This window comes from Lepidochelys kempii, chromosome 3 (genome assembly GCF_965140265.1).
Source record: "Lepidochelys kempii isolate rLepKem1 chromosome 3, rLepKem1.hap2, whole genome shotgun sequence".
NCBI classification, from domain to species: Eukaryota; Metazoa; Chordata; order Testudines; family Cheloniidae; genus Lepidochelys; species Lepidochelys kempii.
In genome coordinates, this window is record NC_133258.1 from 84,646,766 (window position 1) to 84,667,278 (window position 20,513).

At 43.2% G+C, this 20,513-nt stretch overlaps 1 protein-coding gene across 3 annotated transcripts in view; it reads right to left on the reverse strand.

The window, feature by feature from the left end:
• Nucleotides 1–44: 44 nt before the first annotated feature.
• The window catches only part of SLC22A16 (solute carrier family 22 member 16), a 67,829-nt gene continuing 47,360 nt past the window's right edge, over nt 45–20,513 (reverse strand). For all 3 annotated transcript variants that reach the window (XM_073337041.1, XM_073337044.1, XM_073337042.1), the window contains exons 4-8: nt 19,487–20,036; nt 18,009–18,136; nt 17,482–17,591; nt 16,902–17,001; nt 45–8,399 (exon numbers count right to left, since the gene is read on the reverse strand). In XM_073337041.1, the coding sequence (XP_073193142.1) occupies nt 8,217–8,399; nt 16,902–17,001; nt 17,482–17,591; nt 18,009–18,136; nt 19,487–20,036 (1,071 nt within the window). In that variant the 3' untranslated portion in view covers nt 45–8,216. The remainder of the gene's footprint in view (nt 8,400–16,901; nt 17,002–17,481; nt 17,592–18,008; nt 18,137–19,486; nt 20,037–20,513) is intronic.

The following is a 20,513-nucleotide window of genomic DNA, read 5'->3' on the forward strand; positions in this document are numbered from 1 at the left end:
GTCTCTAAGGTGCCACAAGTACTCCTTTTCTTTTTGCGAATACAGACTAACACGGCTATTACTCTGAAACCTAGTGACAGATGATGTGGAAAAAGCTAAAGTACTCAATGCTTTTTTTGCCTTGGTCTTCACAGACAAGGTCAGGTTCCACACTGCTATCCTGGGCAACACAGTATAGGGAGGAGGTGAGCAGCCCTCAGTGGTGAAAGAATAGGTTAAGAACCATTTAGAAAAGCTGGACATGCACAAGTCCATGGTGTGACATTGCACTCCATAATGTTTTATGGAAATATGCTTATGAGTGTGAATATGATGTAACTGAAATATGCTTTATGCAAAAGGTCTCTTGTAAGGTATAATTACAAATCTTATAATCTACTGAATGTATCATTCTTGTATCTGAAACTAGGATTATGAAGTATAATTCTGAGGTCCTATTCAGTGATGAGCTGCCAAAATCTTAACAACCTGTTCCCTCCTCACCACACGAGGGGGTCGTGGCCCACCCCCGCTCCCCGGGACACCTGCCCCATCCAAACCCCGTGTTCTTTGACGCCCTTGCCCCCCCGGATCCCTGCCCCATCCACCCCACTCCCCTGACTGCCCTTAGAACCGGGCAGGAGGGTCTTGTGAGCCACTGTAGTGGGTGTCCACCCCGCCCCGCCCCTAAGAGCCAGAGGGACCTGCCGGGGGTGAGGTGGGGAGTCCCGGCGGTGCTTACCTGGGGTGGCTCCGGGGAAGTATCCAGCATGTCCCTCTGGCTACTAAGGGCAGGGTAGCATAGCTGAGGGGGAGCACCTGCTCCCCCCACTGATCACATCAAAAGTGGCGCCTTAGGCGCCGACTCCGTGGGTGCTCCGGGGCTGGAGCACCCACAGGGAAAATTTGGTGGGTGCCTCGCCCCAAGCCCGGCCCCAACTTGCCTCTGTTGCCTCCCCTGAATGCGCCGTCCTGCTCTGTTTCTTCACCACCCCCCGGCCGGCTTCCAGTGGATCAGCTGTTTGCGCGGGAAGCCTGGGAGGGCTTAGAAGCAGGCGGTGGCTTCATGCTCAGGCCCAGGGAGGCAGAGGTGAGCTGGGGCGGGGAGCAGTTCCCCTGCCCCCCACCCCGGGTTACCTGCTGCGGCGTGGGAGGCCCTCCTCATGCTCCCCCGCCCCAGCTCACCTCCGCTCCGCCTCCTTGGGCCTGAGCACGAAGACGCTGCTTGCTTCTCAGCCCGCCCAGGCTTCCCGTGCAAACAGCTGATTCACGGGAAGCTGGGGCGGGGCAGAGAAGCAGAGCGGGGCGGAGTGTAACCAGGGGTGGAGGTGGAGTGGAGGTGAGCTGGGGCTGGGGAGGGGAGGGGAGCTGCCAGTGGGTGCTCTGCACCCACCAAATTTTCCCCTGGGTGCTCCAGCTCCGGAGCGCCCACGGAGTCGGCGCCTAAGGCGCCACTTTTGGCCGGTTGTTAAATTTAGAAGCCCTTTTTGTCCCTCATGGGACAACCGATTCTAAAAGTGCTTCTAAATTTAACAACTGGTTCCAGCGAACCAGTTCAAACCGGCTCCAGCTCACCACTGGTCCTATTGTAATTATGCGACGTGTGGGCCATTAATGCTTTAGAATCTTGATAGTTCCCATTGACTAGGACAATCAGCTGTAAATGACTCTGTTTACTTGCAAACCTTCCTGTGTATGTGTAGGCCAGCCCAGGAAGAATGGAAGCTGGGGGTCTCTCAGGACATGTGACCATGTCACATGATACCGGAATCCATCCTAAATCTGGTACTTTTCTATTTAGAAGGAGAGGGAGAGAAAGGATTCCCCCCTTGTGGCAAAGCTATAAAAGATGTGGAGCAGAATAAGGGGGGTCCAAGTCATGAGAAACCCCCTGCTTTTCACCTAAGATGCCTGCTGGAACTAACAAGTGGAGAGGATTGGGCCCAGACTAGAAAGGAGTCTATTCTGTGAAAAAAGCTTACTGAAACATCTCTGAGGGTGAGATTTTTACTTGTAATCAGTTTCTTAATGTATTAGGCTTAGACTTGCGTGTTTTGTTTTATTTTGCTTGGTAACTTACTTTGTTCTGACTGTTATTACTTGGAACCACTTAAATCCTACTTTTTATACTTAATAAAATCACTTTTGTTTATTGACAAACCCAGAGTAAGTGATTAATACCTGGGGGAGCAAACAGCTGTGCATATCTCTCTATCAGTGTTATAGAGAGTTTACCCTGTATAAGCTTTATACAGAGTAGAACGGATTTATTGGGGGTTTGGATCCCATTGGGAGCTGGGTGTCTGGGTGCTGGAGATAGGTGACCCGCTGAGCAGTTTTTGGTTAAAGTCTGCAGCTTTAAGGGTGTGGACCAGACCTGGGTCTGTGCTGCAGCAGACTAGCGTGTCTGGCTCAACAAGGCAGGGTTCTAGAATCCCAAGCTGGCAGAGTTAACTAGGCTCAGAGTTAACTTCAGCACGTTAGGTGACAGTCCCAAGGTGGTCTCTGTGACCGAACCTGTCACACATGCATCCGAGGGTGCTGAGGGAATTGGCTGATGTAATTACAGAGCCATTGGCCACCATCTTTGAAAACTCGTGGCGATTGGGGGAGGTCCCAGATGATAATGGGAGACTTCAATCACCCTGATATCTGCTGGGAGAGCAATACAGCGGTGCACAGACAATCCAGGAAGTTTTTGGAAAATGTAGGGGACAATTTCCTGGTGCAAGTGCTGGAGGAACCAACTAGGGGCAGAGCTCTTCTTGACCTGCTGCTCACAAACCGGGAAGAATTAGTAGGGGAGCAAAAGTGGATGGGAACCTGGGAGGCAGTGACCATGAGATGGTCGAGTTCAGGATCCTGACACAAGGAAGAAGGGAAAGCAGCAGAATACGGACCCTGGACTTCAGAAAAAGCAGACTTTGACTCCCTCAGGGAACAGATGGGCAAGATCCCCTGGGAGAATAACATGAAGGGGAAAGGAGTCCAGGAGAGCTGGCTGTATTTTAAAGAAGCCTTATTGAGGTTACAGGGACAAACCATCCCGATGTGTAGAAAGAATAGTAAATATGGCAGGCGACCAGCTTGGCTGAACAGTGAAATCCTTGCTGATCTTAAATACAAAAAAGAAGCTTACAAGAAGTGGAAGATTGGACAAATGACTAGGGATGAGTATAAGAATATTGCTCGGGCATGCAGGAGTGAAATCAGGAAGGCCAAATCACACCTGGAGTTGCAGCTAGCAAGAGATGTTAAGAGTAACAAGAAGGGTTTCTTCAAGTATGTTAGTAACAAGAAGAAAGTCAAGGAAAGTGTGGGCCCCTTACTGAATGAGGGAGGCAACCTAGTGACAGAGAATGTGGAAAAAGCTAATGTACTCAATGCTTTTTTTGCCTCTGTCTTCACGAACAAGGTCATCTCCCAGACTACTGCACTGGGCAGCACAGCATGGGGAGGAGGTGACCAGCCCTCTGTGGAGAAAGAAGTGGTTCGGGACTATTTAGAAAAGCTGGACGTGCACAAGTCCATGGGGCCGGATGCGTTGCATCCGAGAGTGCTAAAGGAGTTGGTGGATGTGATTGCAGAGCCATTGGCCATTATATTTGAAAACTCATGGCGATTGGGGGAAGTCCCGGACGACTGGAAAAAGGCTAATGTACTGCCCATCTTTAAAAAAGGGAAGGAGGAGGATCCTGGGAACTACAGGCCAGTCAGCCTCACCTCAGTCCCTGGAAAAATCATGGAACAAGTCCTCAAGGAATCAATTCTGAAGCACTTAGAGGAGAGGAAAGTGATCAGGAACAGTCAGCATGGATTCATCAAGGGCAAGTTATGCCTGACTAATCTAATTGCTTTCTCTGAGGAGATAACTGGTTCTGTGGATGAAGGGAAAGCAGTGGACGTGTTGTTCCTTGACTTTAGCAAAGCTTTTGACACCGTCTCCCACAGTATGCTTGCCAGCAAGTTAAAGAAGTATGGGCTGGATGAATGGACTATAAGGTGGATAGAAAGCTGGCTAGATTGTCGGGCTCAACGGGTAGTGATCAATGGCTCCATGTCTAGTTGGCAGCCGGTATCAAGTGGAGTGCCCCAAGGGTCGGTCCTGGGGCCGGTTTTGTTCAATATCTTCATAAATGATCTGGAGGATGGTGTGGATTGCACCCTCAGCAAGTTTGCAGATGACACTAAACTGGGAGGAGTGATAGATAAACTGGAGGGTAGGGATAGGATACACAGGGACCTAGACAAATTGGAGGATTGGGCCAAAAGAAATCTGATGAGGTTCAACAAGGACAAGTGCAGAGTCCTGCACTTAGGACGGAAGAATCCAATGTACCGCTACAGACTAGGGACCGAATGGCTCAGCAGCAGTTCTGAAGAAAAGGACCTAGGGGTTACAGTGGATGAGAAGCTGGATATGAGTCAACAGTGTGCCCTTGTTACCAAGAAGGACAATGGCATTTCGGGATGCATAAGTAGGGGCATTGCCAGCAGATTGAGGGACGTGATTGTTCCCCTCTATTCGACACTGGTGAGGCCTCATCTGGAGTACTGTGTCCAGTTTTGGGCCCCACACTACAAGAAGGATGAGGAAAAATTGGAAAGCGTCCAGCGGAGGGCAACAAAAATTATTAGGGGACTGGAACTCATGACTTATGAGGAGAGAATGAGGGAACTGGGATTGTTTAGTCTACGGAAGAGAAGAATGAGGGGGGATTTGATAGCTGCTTTCAACTACCTGAAAGGGGGTTCCAAAGAGGATGGCTCTAGACTGTTGTCAGTGGTAGCAGATGACAGAACAAGGAGTAATGGTCTCAAGTTGCAGTGGGGGAGATTTAGGTTGGATATTAGGAAAAGCTTTTTCACTAGGAGGGTGGTGAAACACTGGAATGCGTTACCTAGGGAGGTGGTGGAATCTCCTTCCTTAGAAGTTTTTAAGGTCAGGCGTGACAAAGCCCTGGCTGGGATGATTTAATTGGGGATTGGTCCTGCTTTGAGCAGGGGGTTGGACTAGATGACCTCCTGAGGTCCCTTCCAACCCTGATATTCTATGATTCTATGATTGGAAAAAGTCAAATATAGTGCCTATCTTTAAAAAAGGGAAGAAGGAGAACCCAGGGAACTACAGTCCAGTCAGCCTCTCCTCAGTCCCTGGAAAAATCATGGAGCAGGTCCTCAAGGAAACCATTTTGAAGGAACTGGAGGAGAGGAAGGTGACCAGGAACAGTCAATATGGATTCATTAAGGACAAGTCATGCTTGACCAACCTGATTGCCTTCTATGATGAGATAACTGACTCTGTGGATATGGGGAAAGCAGTGGACATGATATATCTTGAGTTTAGCAAAGCTTTTGATACGGTCTCCCACAGTATTCTTGCCAGCAAGTTAAAAAAGTATGGATTGGATGAATTGACTATAAGGTGGATAGAAAGCTGACTAGATTGTTGGGCTCAATGGGTAGTGATCAACAGCTCAGTGTCTAGTTGGCAGCCAGTATGAAGCGGAGTGCCCCAGGGGTCAGTCCTGGGGCTGGTTTTGTTCAACATCTTCTTTAATGATCTGGATGATGGGATGGATTGAACCCTCAGCAAGTTCACAGATGACACTAAGCTGGGGGGAGAGGTACATATGCTGGAGGGTAGAGATAGGGTCCAGTGTGACCTAGACAGATTGGGCCAAAAGAAATCTGATGAGGTTCAACAAAGACAAGTGCAGAGTCCTGCACTTAGGATGGAAGAATCCCATGCACCACTACAGGCTGGGGACCGACTGGCTAAGCAGCAGTTCTGAAGAAAAGGACCTAGGGGTTACAGTGGATGAGGAGCTGGATATGAGTCAGCAGAGTGCCCTCATTGCCAGGAAGGCTAATAGCATACTGGGCTGCATTAGTAGGAGTATTGCCAGCAGATCGAGGGAAGTGATGATTCCCCTCTATTCAGCACTGGTGAGGCCACATCTGGAGTACTCCGTCCAAGTTTGGGCCCCACACTACAGAAAGAATGTGGACAAATTGGAGAGAGTCCAGAGGAGGGCAACAGAAATGATCAGGGGGCTGGGGCACATGACTTACAAGGAGAGGCTGAGGGAACTGGGCTTGTTTAGCCTGCAGAAGAGTGGAGGGGGGTTTGATATCAGCCTTCAACTACCTCAAGGGGGGTTCCAAAGAGGATGGAGCTCAGCTGTTCTTAGTGGTGATAGATGACAGAACAAGCAGCAATGGTCTGAAATTGCAGTGGTGGAGGTCTAGGTTGGATACTAGGAAACACTATTTCACTAGGAGGGTGGTGAAGCACTGGAATGGGTTATCTAGGGAGGTGGTGGAATCTCCATCCTTAGAGGTTTTTAAGGCCCAGCTTGACAAAGCCCTGGCTGGGATGATTTAGTTGGAGTTGGTCTTGCTTTGAGCAGGGGGTTGGACTAGATGATCTCCTGAGGTCTCTTCCAACCCTGATATTCTATGATTCTATACTTTGAACTCCAGGACAGTGCTGTAACTGAAGAGAGATGCTTTGTTTCCTGTTAGAGAGGCATAGAGATATTGAATCATATTCTTCTTTCAGAACTCACTGAAGTCAGAGGAGCTGTACAGATGTAACTGAGAGCAGAGTCCAAACCATTACTTGCATAGAATGTAGAATCTTTATGCACAATACGGAAGGCTGCACAGGTATGGAAGAAATGGCTAGCTCTACAGTAGACTAAAAAGGGAGGGCTGGGATAGAAAATTATAAAAAATAGCAGCTAGAGTGAAATGATGTCCTCAATCTATCCCTGTTAGTGTTTTCTACAGTCTTCATCACTCATGTGTATCAGCACGAGTGATATAACAGGGGGATGTTTTCAAGCCGGCACTAGGCATAAGCAGACTAAGCAATTGCGTAGGGTCCCAAGCAGCTCAAGGGGGGCTCTCATTCACTTTTTATCATAAGAACTTGCCTGTTTTAGTGTTGGGGGGGGGGGGGACGGGAACAAAAATATTTCTGCTTAGGGCTAGCACCAGCTCTGGATGTTTCACAGGCATCTGCAGGAATCAGTGACTGTTGCATCCATTTCTAACGGTTGATAAGTTTCTTCCATCAAAAATAATTTTTTTTTAGTATTTGGTTCTGTACAGTGTTGAATAAATGGAGCTACAAATGGATGGTCCATGAAAAAAATAACATTTTGATGCTAGCAGTTATACATCACTTATTTACTAAGGCCCAACTCTTCAAATGTATTTAGGCACCTAACTCCTATTGGAATCAGGCACCTAAATACTTTTGAGGATCTGAGCCTAAGCGCCCAGCACTGCACAGGCCTATGCACTACTTAAGCTCTACTTAAATCCTATTTTGAGCACTAAAAAGATACATAAGCCTTGTGTGGTTGCTTTGCACAGGGGTTGGTTTTACCCTCGGATGATATAAAGAAACTGATGATAGGTCTGAACGGAAACTAATGGGAAAGGGTCATTTAACGTAACAGTTTGGAATGAATAAGGTTTTCAAAAATACCAGATTTTATCTGTATACATAGACTTTACTGATACTTCAACAGAGTCCCAAAGCAGTTTTTTCTCTAAATCAATAACAAAAAATACATTTGACATTAAACAAAATGAATAGTATTCATACTATTTGAACATTCTGCAAATTGAGAATGATTTTTTTTGTCAGAAGCTGTTGCATAGAATATTTTCATTTTTTAGCAATGGCAGTCTCTCCAGAAGAAAATTTGAAAAACAGAAATCTTTATTTCTGTTTAACCTTTCACAGTAATTAAGAACCTTTTCTGTTGAATTAGTACTGTGTGCTTGAGCTTACCATGTTAATAAGTCAAAAGTCTGTGTCTGTCAGTTGTAATATGGCAGTTATTGACAGGGGATTTCATGATGAGATTACAAGCAGAGCTGCAGAAAATCTACAGCAGTGAAAGGAAATACGTGAATCTGGGAAAACCTGGTATTTTCCAAATGAACAATAATCACTCTAACTAGTCAAAGCAAATGAAACAGATTTTTAAAAGTATGATTAAGTTTGCGAGTGGCTCTAAAATCCTTTTAAATTTTCTACCAGACATTTTTATATTTTCCCTCTAGAAAAGGCAAGATTGCATACAAATTAAAAGATGCGTGCATTAAAACCATGATCAGGTTGCTCTAATAAAATGGTCTTATAGAATTAATGAGGATTAAAACTGGTGACAGCAATCTTGATGTTGCTTTATTCTTCAGTGCTGTGTGACTTTTGGCTAAGCATCTATCTTTTCTAACACTACACCACTCTGGGCGGGGGGTGATTTTCCCAAACAGCTGTTCTTGTTTGTTCCCAGTTCTGCAGCTTCTGCCAAAGTATTAGTCAATGGTTTTCCAAGAGTTTCTGGGAGCATTAATGTTAGCATTCCACTCAGAAAGGCCATGATTCCAACAAGCAACTGGAAGAAATAAATAATTAATGTAAGGGTTACACATGTCTTTGGGTTCATGGAAAACATTGGTCTTGCTTGCGAAAATACTTTTAAAATTTGGGAGCACAGTGAACTTCAATGAAAACCAAAGATCAAAAGTCTTAAATGTTCCCTGTTGCAATTGCTAAAATAAAACAAAAATCAATACATAAATAAACTGACAGATTGTCCAGCAAAGTTAACACAGACCAAGTCAAATGTTTTACACAATGAGCTAAATACAGCCCCAGCGTAAGCAGGAACAACTTTGCAGAAGTGAATAGAATGCATGCAACTTCATTGAAAAATTATTCTCTTTAGCAGATAGTAATTTTAAAAGTAATTGTAAGATTGCTTAAATTCATTTTACATTTATTTTTATTGGACTACAACTTCCCTGCTGTCACACAGAGGGGGGAAAAGAAGCTGTAGACCTGGCTCTTCGTCTACCTACTCTACCTATCATCATAGTATTTGAGCACCTTTCTCCAATGCAAGCTGTAGGTCAGGATCTCTTAACTGGGATCATAGAGATCCTGATTAAAGAAAGCACTTCAGCACATGTTTAAGTCCATTCCTATGCAGGAAGATGCTTAAGTACATACTTGCATAATGTTCTGAATAGGTATGATGTCCTGAGTCAGAGAGAGAAAGCTGATGGGGGCCCAGCTTCTAACTGACCCGTGTGTTGTGTCTATGATCTGGATATGTACACTGTGATTTCAGTGTGTACTATTATTATTATCGTTTTATTTTATTGTGGTAGTAGCCAAAGCCACAGTCAGGATCGGGCTCCACTGTGCTAGGTGCACACACGCAGGAAGATGCTGTCCCAAAGAACAATAGAAGATTTCCCATCAATTTGTTGCTCTGGACCAGTGATTTTCAACCTTTTTTCATTTGCAGACCCCTAAAACATTCTGAATGGATGGTTAGACCCCTGTGAAAATTCAACCTGTGGCCTGCAGACCCCTACCATAGAAGTCTAAGACTGAAAACTGGCTGAACAGAATTCAACTATAAATATTGCAGGTGCTCAGCATGGCATTTGATGCAGTCTGAGAAAGGGCGCTGAACTGTGGGCTTCTATGGTAACAACACTTCCAGGTTTTGACCTATAGGTGGGGGAATTCACATACTGTACTTTTGATCCATCAGAAAAACGGAATTCCTTTTCTTGGATCTGAAACTTTATTTTCATAGTCACCTTTCATGGTCCCCTTAGATACAATCTGTAGACCACAGGTTGAAAACCACTGCTCTGGACAATCGGCACTTTTAAAAATTCTTCCTTGTTTTCTCTTTTCTTTAATTTTTATTGCTTGATAAGGATGATAATACTTAGCAATTAACATGTTCAAAGCATTGTACAGATATTAACACACTAATCTTCAATCTTATCCCATTATGCTCCCTGTGCTCTTACTCTACTTCTCTGTAAATACATGTCTTTAATACACCATTTCTCGCAGGCTTCTTTTTCTATTTTATAACTGTTACTTTGTGCATTTTGATACTGTGATGTCCTCAACTTGCTCTGTACTGATCCCAACCTCTGATCCATTTTTTTTAATACTTTCCTTCTAAACATGAGAGAGAACATATGAAATGGCTGTGGTTATGACTTTCATAACACAGCACTTTCAGACAGATATGGGTACACTGGCAGGCAACCACCCCCTAATTCTAAATGAAAATAGCTCTTTGGAAGTCAGAAAAGAGATTTCAAATTTGAAGTCTCAGCTGTAACTTGGCAGAGTTATTTTCCGTTAAAAACACCAAGCTGTTTATGATCCCTCAGGGCCAGAGCCACCAATTGTCTTAAGCAATCCTCTGTGAGAAGCAGAATTATATCTGTTTCAAAGGTTTCAAAGTAGCAGCCATGTTAGTCTGTATCTGTAAAAAGAAAAGGAGTACTTGTGGCACCTTAAGAGACTAACAAATTCTGTTACACTCATATTGAGTGCAGAAGCTAAAAGAGTAAAAAACTAAGCAAAATACTGTTGAATGCTACATACTACAATGAAAGTAAAACCGTTACATTCCTACAATGAAGAATTAGAAAAGAGGGCAATCATCACTACTACAGTAGGAATGAAGGCCAGACTGGTGGAGGTCTCTGCAGGCAGGTACAGAGTTATAGGAGAGAGTGTTTCAAGAGGAGGCTTAATTGTATACACTAACTACTGGAGCCCATCTTTAATATTTTTCAATATTTTCCTTGAAAAGAGCTGTCAGCTCCCTCACTTTTTCAGCCACCATAATGTTACTGTTATACCACAAATTTTGAGAAAAATAACACGATCTATAAAAGCATCCAAAGGATGCTTTTGCAGTTGGAAATTGTTCACTTATCTGTAGTCAACTCTCCATAGTTAACAGTCATTCTGACCTGTGCTGCCACATTGACTGTCTGGAAATCTCCGACACTGCCTCTTTTTAGATTTTGCCTTAAAACTGTTAGGTGGAATTTCCAAAAGCGCTCAGGTTTGGCCTTTTCCTGGTCAAACTGTCGTCAATGGTAAAATTTCTAGGGCCTGATTCTCATCTACACTAAGGCTTCTTTACACAGTGCAAAGGGCTGAAAGCGGGTGTAAATGAAATGTACTCCCACTTTAAAGCATCTTTATATGACCACTGTGGCGCAAAAGAGCCTTAGTATAAATGCGAATCAGGCTCCCATCACTTCAGTGGGAACAGGAGTAGGTCAGTGCTGAACGCTTTTGGAAATCCCACCAGTTAGACTAACCAGTTCCAGTTAGTCTCCAATTCATTCTGAATCATACTCACCCTTCCCCCCATTAAGCACATCTATCCAGAGGCAGATTAAGATTTATTGGGGCCCTGGGCACAAGGAACATTGCCCCCTCCCCCCACATCCCACCATGGGGCCCTGCCCTTGCTCCTCCCTTCCCCACATGGCCCTGCCTCTTGGCCAGGCTGGAAATCGAGCCATGGTAAAAGCTGCCCAGGGAGCCTGGGCTTCTGTGGGGAGCCCTGGACCCTCCACCTGTCCTGGATGGCATGCCCCGGGGGCAGGGACACGGGCCGTGCGCTGCTCTCGGGCACCCCAGCTCCTCGTTGTCATCTTGTCAATAAATTGCTTGGTTTTGAATTAATAACCCCGCTGATACTTGTAACAGTAGTTTTGGAACCTGAGTTTCAGGTGAGTGAGTGTGGATAGCATGGGGAGGAGGTGACCAGCCCTCTGTGGAGAAAGAAGTGGTTCGGGACTATTTAGAAAAGCTGGACGTGCACAAGTCCATGGGGCCGGATGCGTTGCATCCGAGAGTGCTAAAGGAGTTGGTGGATGTGATTGCAGAGCCATTGGCCATTATCTTTGAAAACTCATGGCGATTGGGGGAAGTCCCGGACGACTGGAAAAAGGCTAATGTAGTGCCAATCTTTAAAAAAGGGAAGAAGGAGGATCCTGGGAACTACAGACCAGTCAGCCTCACCTCAGTCCCTGGAAAAATCATGGAACAGGTCCTCAAGGAATCAATTCTGAAGCACTTAGAGGAGAGGAAAGTGATCAGGAACAGTCAGCATGGATTCACCAAGGGCAAGTTATGCCTGACTAATCTAATTGACTTCTGTGACGAGATAACTGGCTCTGTGGACAAGGGGAAAGCAGTGGACGTGTTGTTCCTTGACTTTAGCAAAGCTTTTGACACCGTCTCCCACAGTATTCTTGCCAGCAAGTTAAAGAAGTATGGGCTGGATGAATGGACTATAAGGTGGATAGAAAGCTGGCTAGATTGTCGGGCTCAACGGGTAGTGATCAATGGCTCCATGTCTAGTTGGCAGCCGGTATCAAGTGGAGTGCCCCAAGGGTCGGTCCTGGGGCCGGTTTTGTTCAATATCTTCATAAATGATCTGGAGGATGGTGTGGATTGCACCCTCAGCAAGTTTGCAGATGACACTAAACTGAGAGGAGAGGTAGATACACTGAAGGGTAGGGATAGGATACACAGGGACCTAGACAAATTGGAGGATTGGGCCAAAAGAAATCTGATGAGGTTCAACAAGGACAAGTGCAGAGTCCTGCACTTAGGACGGAAGAATCCCATGCACCGCTACAGACTAGGGACCGAATGGCTCGGCAGCAGTTCTGCAGAAAAGGATGTAGGGGTTACAATGGACGAGAAGCTGGATATGAGTCAACAGTGTGCCCTTATTGCCAAGAAGGCCAATGGCATTTTGGGATGTATATGTAGGGGCATTGCCAGCAAATCGAGGGACGTGATCGTTCCCCTCTATTTGACATTGGTGAGGCCTCATCTGGAGTACTGTGTCCAGTTTTGGGCCCCACACTACAAGAAGGATGAGGAAAAATTGGAAAGCGTCCAGCGGAGGGCAACAAAAATGATTAGGGGACTGGAACACATGACTTATGAGGAGAGGCTGAGGGAACTGGGATTGTTTAGTCTGCGGAAGAGAAGAATGAGGGGGGATTTGATAGCTGCTTTCAACTACCTGAAAGGGGGTTCCAAAGAGGATGGCTCTAGACTGTTGTCAGTGGTAGCAGATGACAGAACAAGGAGTAATGGTCTCAAGTTACAGTGGGGGAGGTTTAGGTTGGATATTAGGAAAAAAATTTTCACTAGGAGGGTGGTGAAGCACTGAATGCGTTACCTAGGAAGGTGGTGGAATGTCCTTCCTTTGAGGTTTTTAAGGTCAGGCTTGACAAAGCCCTGGCTGGGATGATTTAGTTGGGGATTGGTCCTGCTTTGAGCAGAGGGTTGGACTAGATTGCCTCCTGAGGTCCCTTCCAACCCTGACATTCTATGATTCTGTGGACAGCTGCGTCTGTCTATACACGTAATACCGCATTATGCCAGAGAACTCTGCCTAAGGGCCAAATATTGGAATAGCTGAGACATGAGGTTTTCTATTAAAACAGTATTGTCTATTGGTAAGAGTTGGAGGCTGGCAGGCTGGACTTTTGAGTTCTCTAACTAGCAGTGATACTTGATCCACTTTGTGCTTGACTGTAGGCAATGTACTTAACCTCTCTGTGTTTCACTATACCAATGTGTAAAATGAGGGGAAGGAGAGGGGTTGTGGGGGGCAGCTCCACACAGGAGGGAGGGGGGAAGGAGATGGGCTGGGGGGGGCAGCTCCACATGGAAGGGAGAGGGGCTGGAGGTGTGGGGGCAGCTCTGCACAGGAGGGAGGGGGGAAAGAGAGGGGCTGGGGGCAGGGCCGGCTCCAGGAACCAACTTTCCAAGCAGGTGCTTGGGGCGATAATTAGAATGGGGTGGCAGTCCGTGTCCCATGGCGGCAATTCAGCAGCATCTCCACAACTTTTCCTGCCACGGCGGCTTTTGGGTGGCAGCTCCGCCACTCTTGGCACGGCGGCAATTCAGCGGCAACTGCTTGGGGCGGCAAAATTGCTAGAGCTGCCCCTGGCTGGGGGTAGGCTACACATGGAAGGGAGGGCTTGGGGGGGGGGGAACATGCTCATCCTACAACTCCTGTTTATGGCCTAGCCAGGGGGCAGGGCCTCAGGAGGAAGAGGACAAGGAGGAACAGGGCGGTAGGGCCCTGTGAGCAGAGAGGAAGAGCAGGGGATGGGGTGGAATTCCAGCTATCCTGCGGGGGGGCCCCCCAATTGGCCGGGGCCCCTGGCCATGGGCCCCATGGGCCCATACGCTAATCTGCCCCTGCATGTATCTATTCCCCTCCTTACTCTAACTACTCCACAAGCATACTCACTTCCTCTTTACTGTCAGCTATTTACTCTATTCCATCCTCATGTGTCAGTTTCCCCTACTGATATGAGAGCTGCTGTACCCAGAGCTGTAAAGCATTCTCTTCCTCTACCTCTCTCTATAAAGTATTTTTGAGGTATTTCCTAGAAAGGATAAAATAGAAAAATAAATTGGATGATACTGGATTAATGAATTGACTTTTAAAATGTCATCTAAATGGCAAGCTGTAGAATTTATTATTTAAACCAGTGAGATTGCATGGGGGGGAGGGGATCACAATCTGGTCTTTTGTTATTCATAATAAATGTTTTAAACCTTTTTGTGTATTGTTATTATTCATATAACACAGAGATCGGTGATGTGTCTCATACATATTATATGCCTTAAATTTTTATGATAAATATGGAATAAAATCTATTAGTCATGTCCATAAACACTTTTGCTAACTAAGTTCTCTTGATATTCAAGGCACTAGGGCACATGCTTAAGTGCTTTACTGAACTGGGGCCTTAATTTAAACTTTAAAACCACAAATTCTCTACGATGTGTGGCATGAACAAGACAACTGTGGGTATTATTTCAAGATTTATTGGCATTCTTTGGGATGGTTTGTATTACTCTTGGGAGACAGAGCCACAAATGAGTTATGGTGAAAATGAGTAGCAATAAAAACTTAACAGAATATAGGATGTGTACCATAAATAATATACTGTATCAACATAACCTATGTCAGTCTATTTCAAAATATTAATCTATTTTGTTCATAGTTTACCCCAAAATGTGTATGTTAGCTGAAACCTTGCATGATAAGCTTCAGCCCAAGGCAAGTTTTTAGTGAACTTACAAATGCCTGATGGTAGAAGTTTATCATGAAAACACACATTTACAGTCACTATTGTAACAAAGTTTCACACTGTATGTGAGTGTTTTTAATGTACTGAGAGTTATCCATATTTGAAATATTTGCAGTGCTACTTACAGTGTTCTCAAATGTTTAAACTTTGCCCCAGCTGTGTTTTAAGTGCAGGAGTTCTGAACAGATAAACCTTATCACTGCTAGTGAAAAGCAAAACTCTGAAGGGAAGAAGAGTCAAAGGAGACTGTTCTCCCATGATTACTGTGCTCTTCAGATCTTGCTTTTCATGTATTTTCTAGGTGCATTTCTTTGGTGTGATAAGAGTGCTTGTTAGGAACTTTATTGATTTATTCCTACTCTGTTTCCCCACCATCACAAATGAATCCTAAAAAACTGGACAGAGGTTACTTACATAATGGGCCAAGTTTTCAGACAGTCTCTCAAACCAGTCTCTAGCATTCACAAATGTAGATTTTATATTTTTAAAATCAAATGGACACGACTCTACCTTTGTAGGAAAACCCAACTGTGTGTGTGCAAAAAGACACACACAGGAAGAGAGGTTGGGTTGAAAATTCAGGCCAATACGCTTTCACCTTCTTTACATCTGTAATTCACATACAAGCTGTGATATTAAAGGTGAGTTGTAAAGTTTTTTCAAAGAAGTAAAAGTAAATTAAAAAAAATGTTAAATGGGTAAAATAAGCTCATTATCAGTTTAACTCCTCAGTATAAGGTTTCTCACCATTTATGTACATGAACCTAAACTTATCCTTCTGAAAAAGGAAGATTGAGCAATTGTAGAATTTCTGAGCAGCACACATAATAGATTTCATAAAGAGAATAGGGGATAACTTGTATGCACTGAATATAACTATACAGTTAAAAATATTTTGGGCAAAATGAACTCCAAAATCCATGTAATGCTAAGAAAGTGCCCATTTTCTTCTACAAAGAAACTGCCCTATCTCATCTTCATGGGACAGTTAAAGTTAGAGATGACTGTTGGATCACATGATGGAATGAGGTTGCAGCCACCCACAAATAAATGTGTTAGTCTCTAAGGTGCCACAAGGACTCCTCATTGTTTTTTCTACAAAAAGAAGATCTCTCTTAAATCCAAGGTTTGTTGAGAGTCCTAATGATCATCATGACAGCATCATTTTCTTCTGTAGTCACCTCTTGAGTTATTTCTCACCTGGTTATGCTCTTACTATCCCATCTATGCCACCTCCTCAACATCTCACTGCCCCACTATTTGGCTGCTTCTGACCTTATTCTTTTTAGCTCTCCATATCAGCAGGATGTTTTGATCATAGTTAGGCTGGTAGTCCAATGAGAGCTTAGATTTGCTAGGCTTGTTCTCCATAGAGGGGGCTCCAGTTCATCTCATGTGATCTAACACGGCATCTGTGTTTCACTTGACTGATAGAGATGGAGGATCTTGTCGTCATCAGCAGGATTTAACGTTTGCTCTCTCCCCCATTATCTGTGTTAGGCTATTCTGCTTCTTCAAAAGGAGATTGATGGCAACGAGAAAAGATGGTTGCTCAATGAAGATCTTGACTAAATACAACACTTTCAATTTAGGAATGAGACACTTACTCCAAATTACATGAATGATACAGTACGGCCTTGTACAAAAGATAGTTACTATTTTATACCAGTATTCAATGCATATAAGATATGTCTGTCATCTTTAAAGTGTATGTAATATCAACTGTTCAGAAGATTTCAGTGCCTCAAGGCTCACTCCTGAGTTCAGATTCATATTCTTAAAAATATATAGCTAAAAAACTGAGAATTTAAATTAAGAATGAGAATATTTAACACTCTTTCCTTTTGAACTTATCTACATTTCAACTTTAAATCTCAGTAAAATGGATAACAATTTTTTTGACTATCAAAATAAACACGTACCTGTGGCATGAAGATCCAAACACTCGTCAGGTAAACACAAAAAGGAGCAACTATGCTCCCGACACGACACATCATGCTCCCACTTCCTACAGCAAGTGACCTGGAGATAAGACAAGAAGACACAAGGCCCAATGAGAGTGAGATCAGATATACCAATTAATTAGAAATGCAGAGATGCTATAAAAATATCGTTATGTTAATCTAAATTTATCTTACAGTGACCTTGGTTGCTTCTATAAATAGAATAAAAAGTATACTGAGCATTCAGTATAAATCATATTCCTAATGACCATGAACATTCAGAAAGAGGGAACTGAATGCTAAGAATACTGAGCATTTTTCCAGTACCTCAGTGGGACCAGTCTATGTAGAAGGGAACAGAAAATAAATGCATTTACTGCAGAGCCAAAACCAGAGAATTCTATAACAGAAAAGAGACTGATCTTACACTAGTGCAGTCGCTTGGAGCACTGCCATTGACTTCAGAGGGTACAGGATTTGGCCCCAAAAGTATAACAAATGAAGGGAAGAAATAGCAAAATAAAATAATTTGCCATGTGTTTTTCATTAAAGTTCTTACCGTACAACTGTTGGATACAGTTCTGCTGTGTAAAGGTAAATGAGGCCAAATGCAACACCAATTGTAAACTTTCCAGCCATATTTGCTAAGACAGATAATATGCTGAAATCCTATTAAAAGAGAGTACAAATATATAAAGCACCAGAAAACTTCACCATTCCAAATTCAATGCCATTCATTTATTTTGAAAAATTTAGACCGTAACTGTGATCTTTCTGTAAACAGTGAGCAATACCTATTCTATACTTTCCTGATTATTTCCACCAATAAATAATGGCTGAACGTGGCTTTGTTTACTGAACAGCTTATTTCGAACCCTTTGTTTAATTAAGAGCTAGGAATGCTAGTTTGGGACCCTTAACAGAAATATGGAAAATCTACTGTAAAGAACTCCAGCTTCATTTCTAAACTACATTTAATTAATCTCGGGCCTTAGAAAGAGATGTTGCATTAACATGTTGCATTAACAGATGTTGCATCTCACATTCCCCACAATATAGGTATATTTTAAATGGTAAGTGACTAACCTGAGGGATCAGCATAATCAAAACACAGATCACTGCACTTGATATAAGAAATGGAGTCAATGTGTTTCTCCTTCCTAGTTTGTCCATCCCAATGCAAGCAACGACATACGCAGGAAGCTCCACGGCACCTGTCATTATGAATTTATCTGGTATTAAACCATGATAATATGACTGCAAATGCCCTTTAAAATAATTCTGATTTGCTTTTTATGAGCATTTATTTAGTCTACTGATTAAACTGGTTTTAAAAGATATAGGTGTTAGGTGAAAGATGTATTTCACCAACATTTTGCGATAAACCCACTGGTGGCAAAAATGCCAGTGGAGGGCTTACACTGGCATAAATATGGTTGTGGGGAATAAGAAATGCACCAGGGAAAGAGGCTATAAGGCACAAGGCAGCTGCAGCTGCCCTTCTGATGGGGAGATAGGCCTGTACGGATACGTCCACACTGCAGTTGAAAACCCGCAGGCTGACTTGGGCTTGGGCTAAGGGGCTGTTTAACTGCAGCTCAGGCTGGAGCCCAGGCTCTTGGACCCTGTGAGGTGGGTCACAGAAGACAAAGAAAATAGTTTTGAAATTTGCTAACATAGTAATTTATTTACAGTATCATAACAACTTAGTTATATTAGCAACATTAGCCTCCTATTTTCAACACAACAGTCAAGTTACTAACATGTAATAATATATGGCAACTTAAAATTAATTCACTAGTATTCCAATCCTGCAAAGTGCTTATGAGCACATGAATAGTCACATTGACTCTATTGTGATTACTCATATGCTTAAAACTAGCATGAGCTTAAGTCCCTTACAGGGCTGGAGCCTGATCCAGAGTCCACCAAACTCAATGGGAATCTTTCCAATGACCTTAAATAGACTTTAGATCAGGCCCTATATGTGCTGACCAATTTTATCATGTCAAGAGAAAATTTGCAACCACATTAAATTAAAGACTAAATTAAAGAAACATTGCCCCCTAGATTTAAAAAACACACTTTGAACAAACTTTAAAATTATGAGCTTAATAGTGTTACCAGTATAATCGAATATTATTATGACTAAAAATATTAGTGAAGAAAATCTCTACTTTTCTCAGTTTGTTTACTGGAATAGTATTTCATCAATTTAAGAGTTTCCCCTGTACGGTTAGTCAATTTTCCCTGTTGTTTGTGTGGTTCTTTCACAGAACAACCGGGCAGAGAGAAACAATTTTAAAACTAGGAAAATGTGGTTTTACAAGCACAAAAATTGGCAGGAGATGTCAAGGACAATATAGTACCTTAACATACTCTAAGCTTGCTTTTGTAAAATAACTACATTTCAAGTTGACAAGAATTAAATCTGCAATTGTAAATGGAGTTGCTGATGGTACAGGTAATTGGGGGTCAGGAAATTGACTGTCAGATCTTTAAACATTTATAAATTAAAAGTTCTAGTTCTGTCATAAGCAGAATAAAATATAATAGATATTTACCTATGAGAAATAGATTTAAATATTCATTGCCTCCTAGATTGACGGAACTCAGGGAGAATACGTAGTATCCTAAACTCCCAGTGAACCAAATCATCCAGACTGTAATGGTCCTTCTTGCAATGTGCCAATTATAAAACAGATCTAAGATATTGTGCTTCTTCACTGTAGAAATGTCATTATCACCCGTTCTGCAACTGACTAGATCATCTTGTTGGACTGAACACAGTTCAGAAATTTTACAAGGAGTGCTTACTTTATTCCATCTCACCATTACATCCACTACTTTTTGTGCTTCTTCGTATCTTCCCTCTGACAGTAGCCAGAAAGGTGTCTCTGGGAGCATCCAGCAGCACAAGACAAAGGGGAGAGTTGTTATGGAAAGAAATATCTGATAGATCCACCAGGTCCTCACCAAAAATCCTACCAGTGCCACAGCCATGACTCCCACAGCAAAAAAAGCATGGACATGCATGGATGCCCATGTTCGAGCTTTAATGCCAACATATTCTGTTACATAAACAAAAACCACAACCAGATAGCCACTTGAAACCTGTGGGGGAAAAAACAGAGAAAAGCTGATGTCTATTCCCTTTGTGTGACAATACCAAAACAAATGGCCAATACTTTCATGTTTGTTTATGTTGGAAGTCTTAAGAGCCCCCTAGCTTGCCCTGTATTGGAGTATGATGCACTCAGAGAGAGCAACAGTAATCCTGAAAAAAACAATCAACATTAGGTAAAACTGATTTCAGATCTGTAAAATATCAGGTCACAATTTTCAGAAATGGCTATTGACTTTGGATACCTCCATTTGTGGGTAATACCTTTTTAAAAAGCCTTTAAAAATCAGGCCCCTTGAAGGTGAAACAAGTTGGACACTCGAAAAATTGAAGCACCCAAAACCAACAGTCATTCTGAAAATCTTGGCCTTAGTTTTAAGCATAGTTTTAAGCATAATACCCTGCATACTATAGAAATGCATATTTCAAAATAATGATTTTCCACCCCGTGGTAGATTATCCTGTTA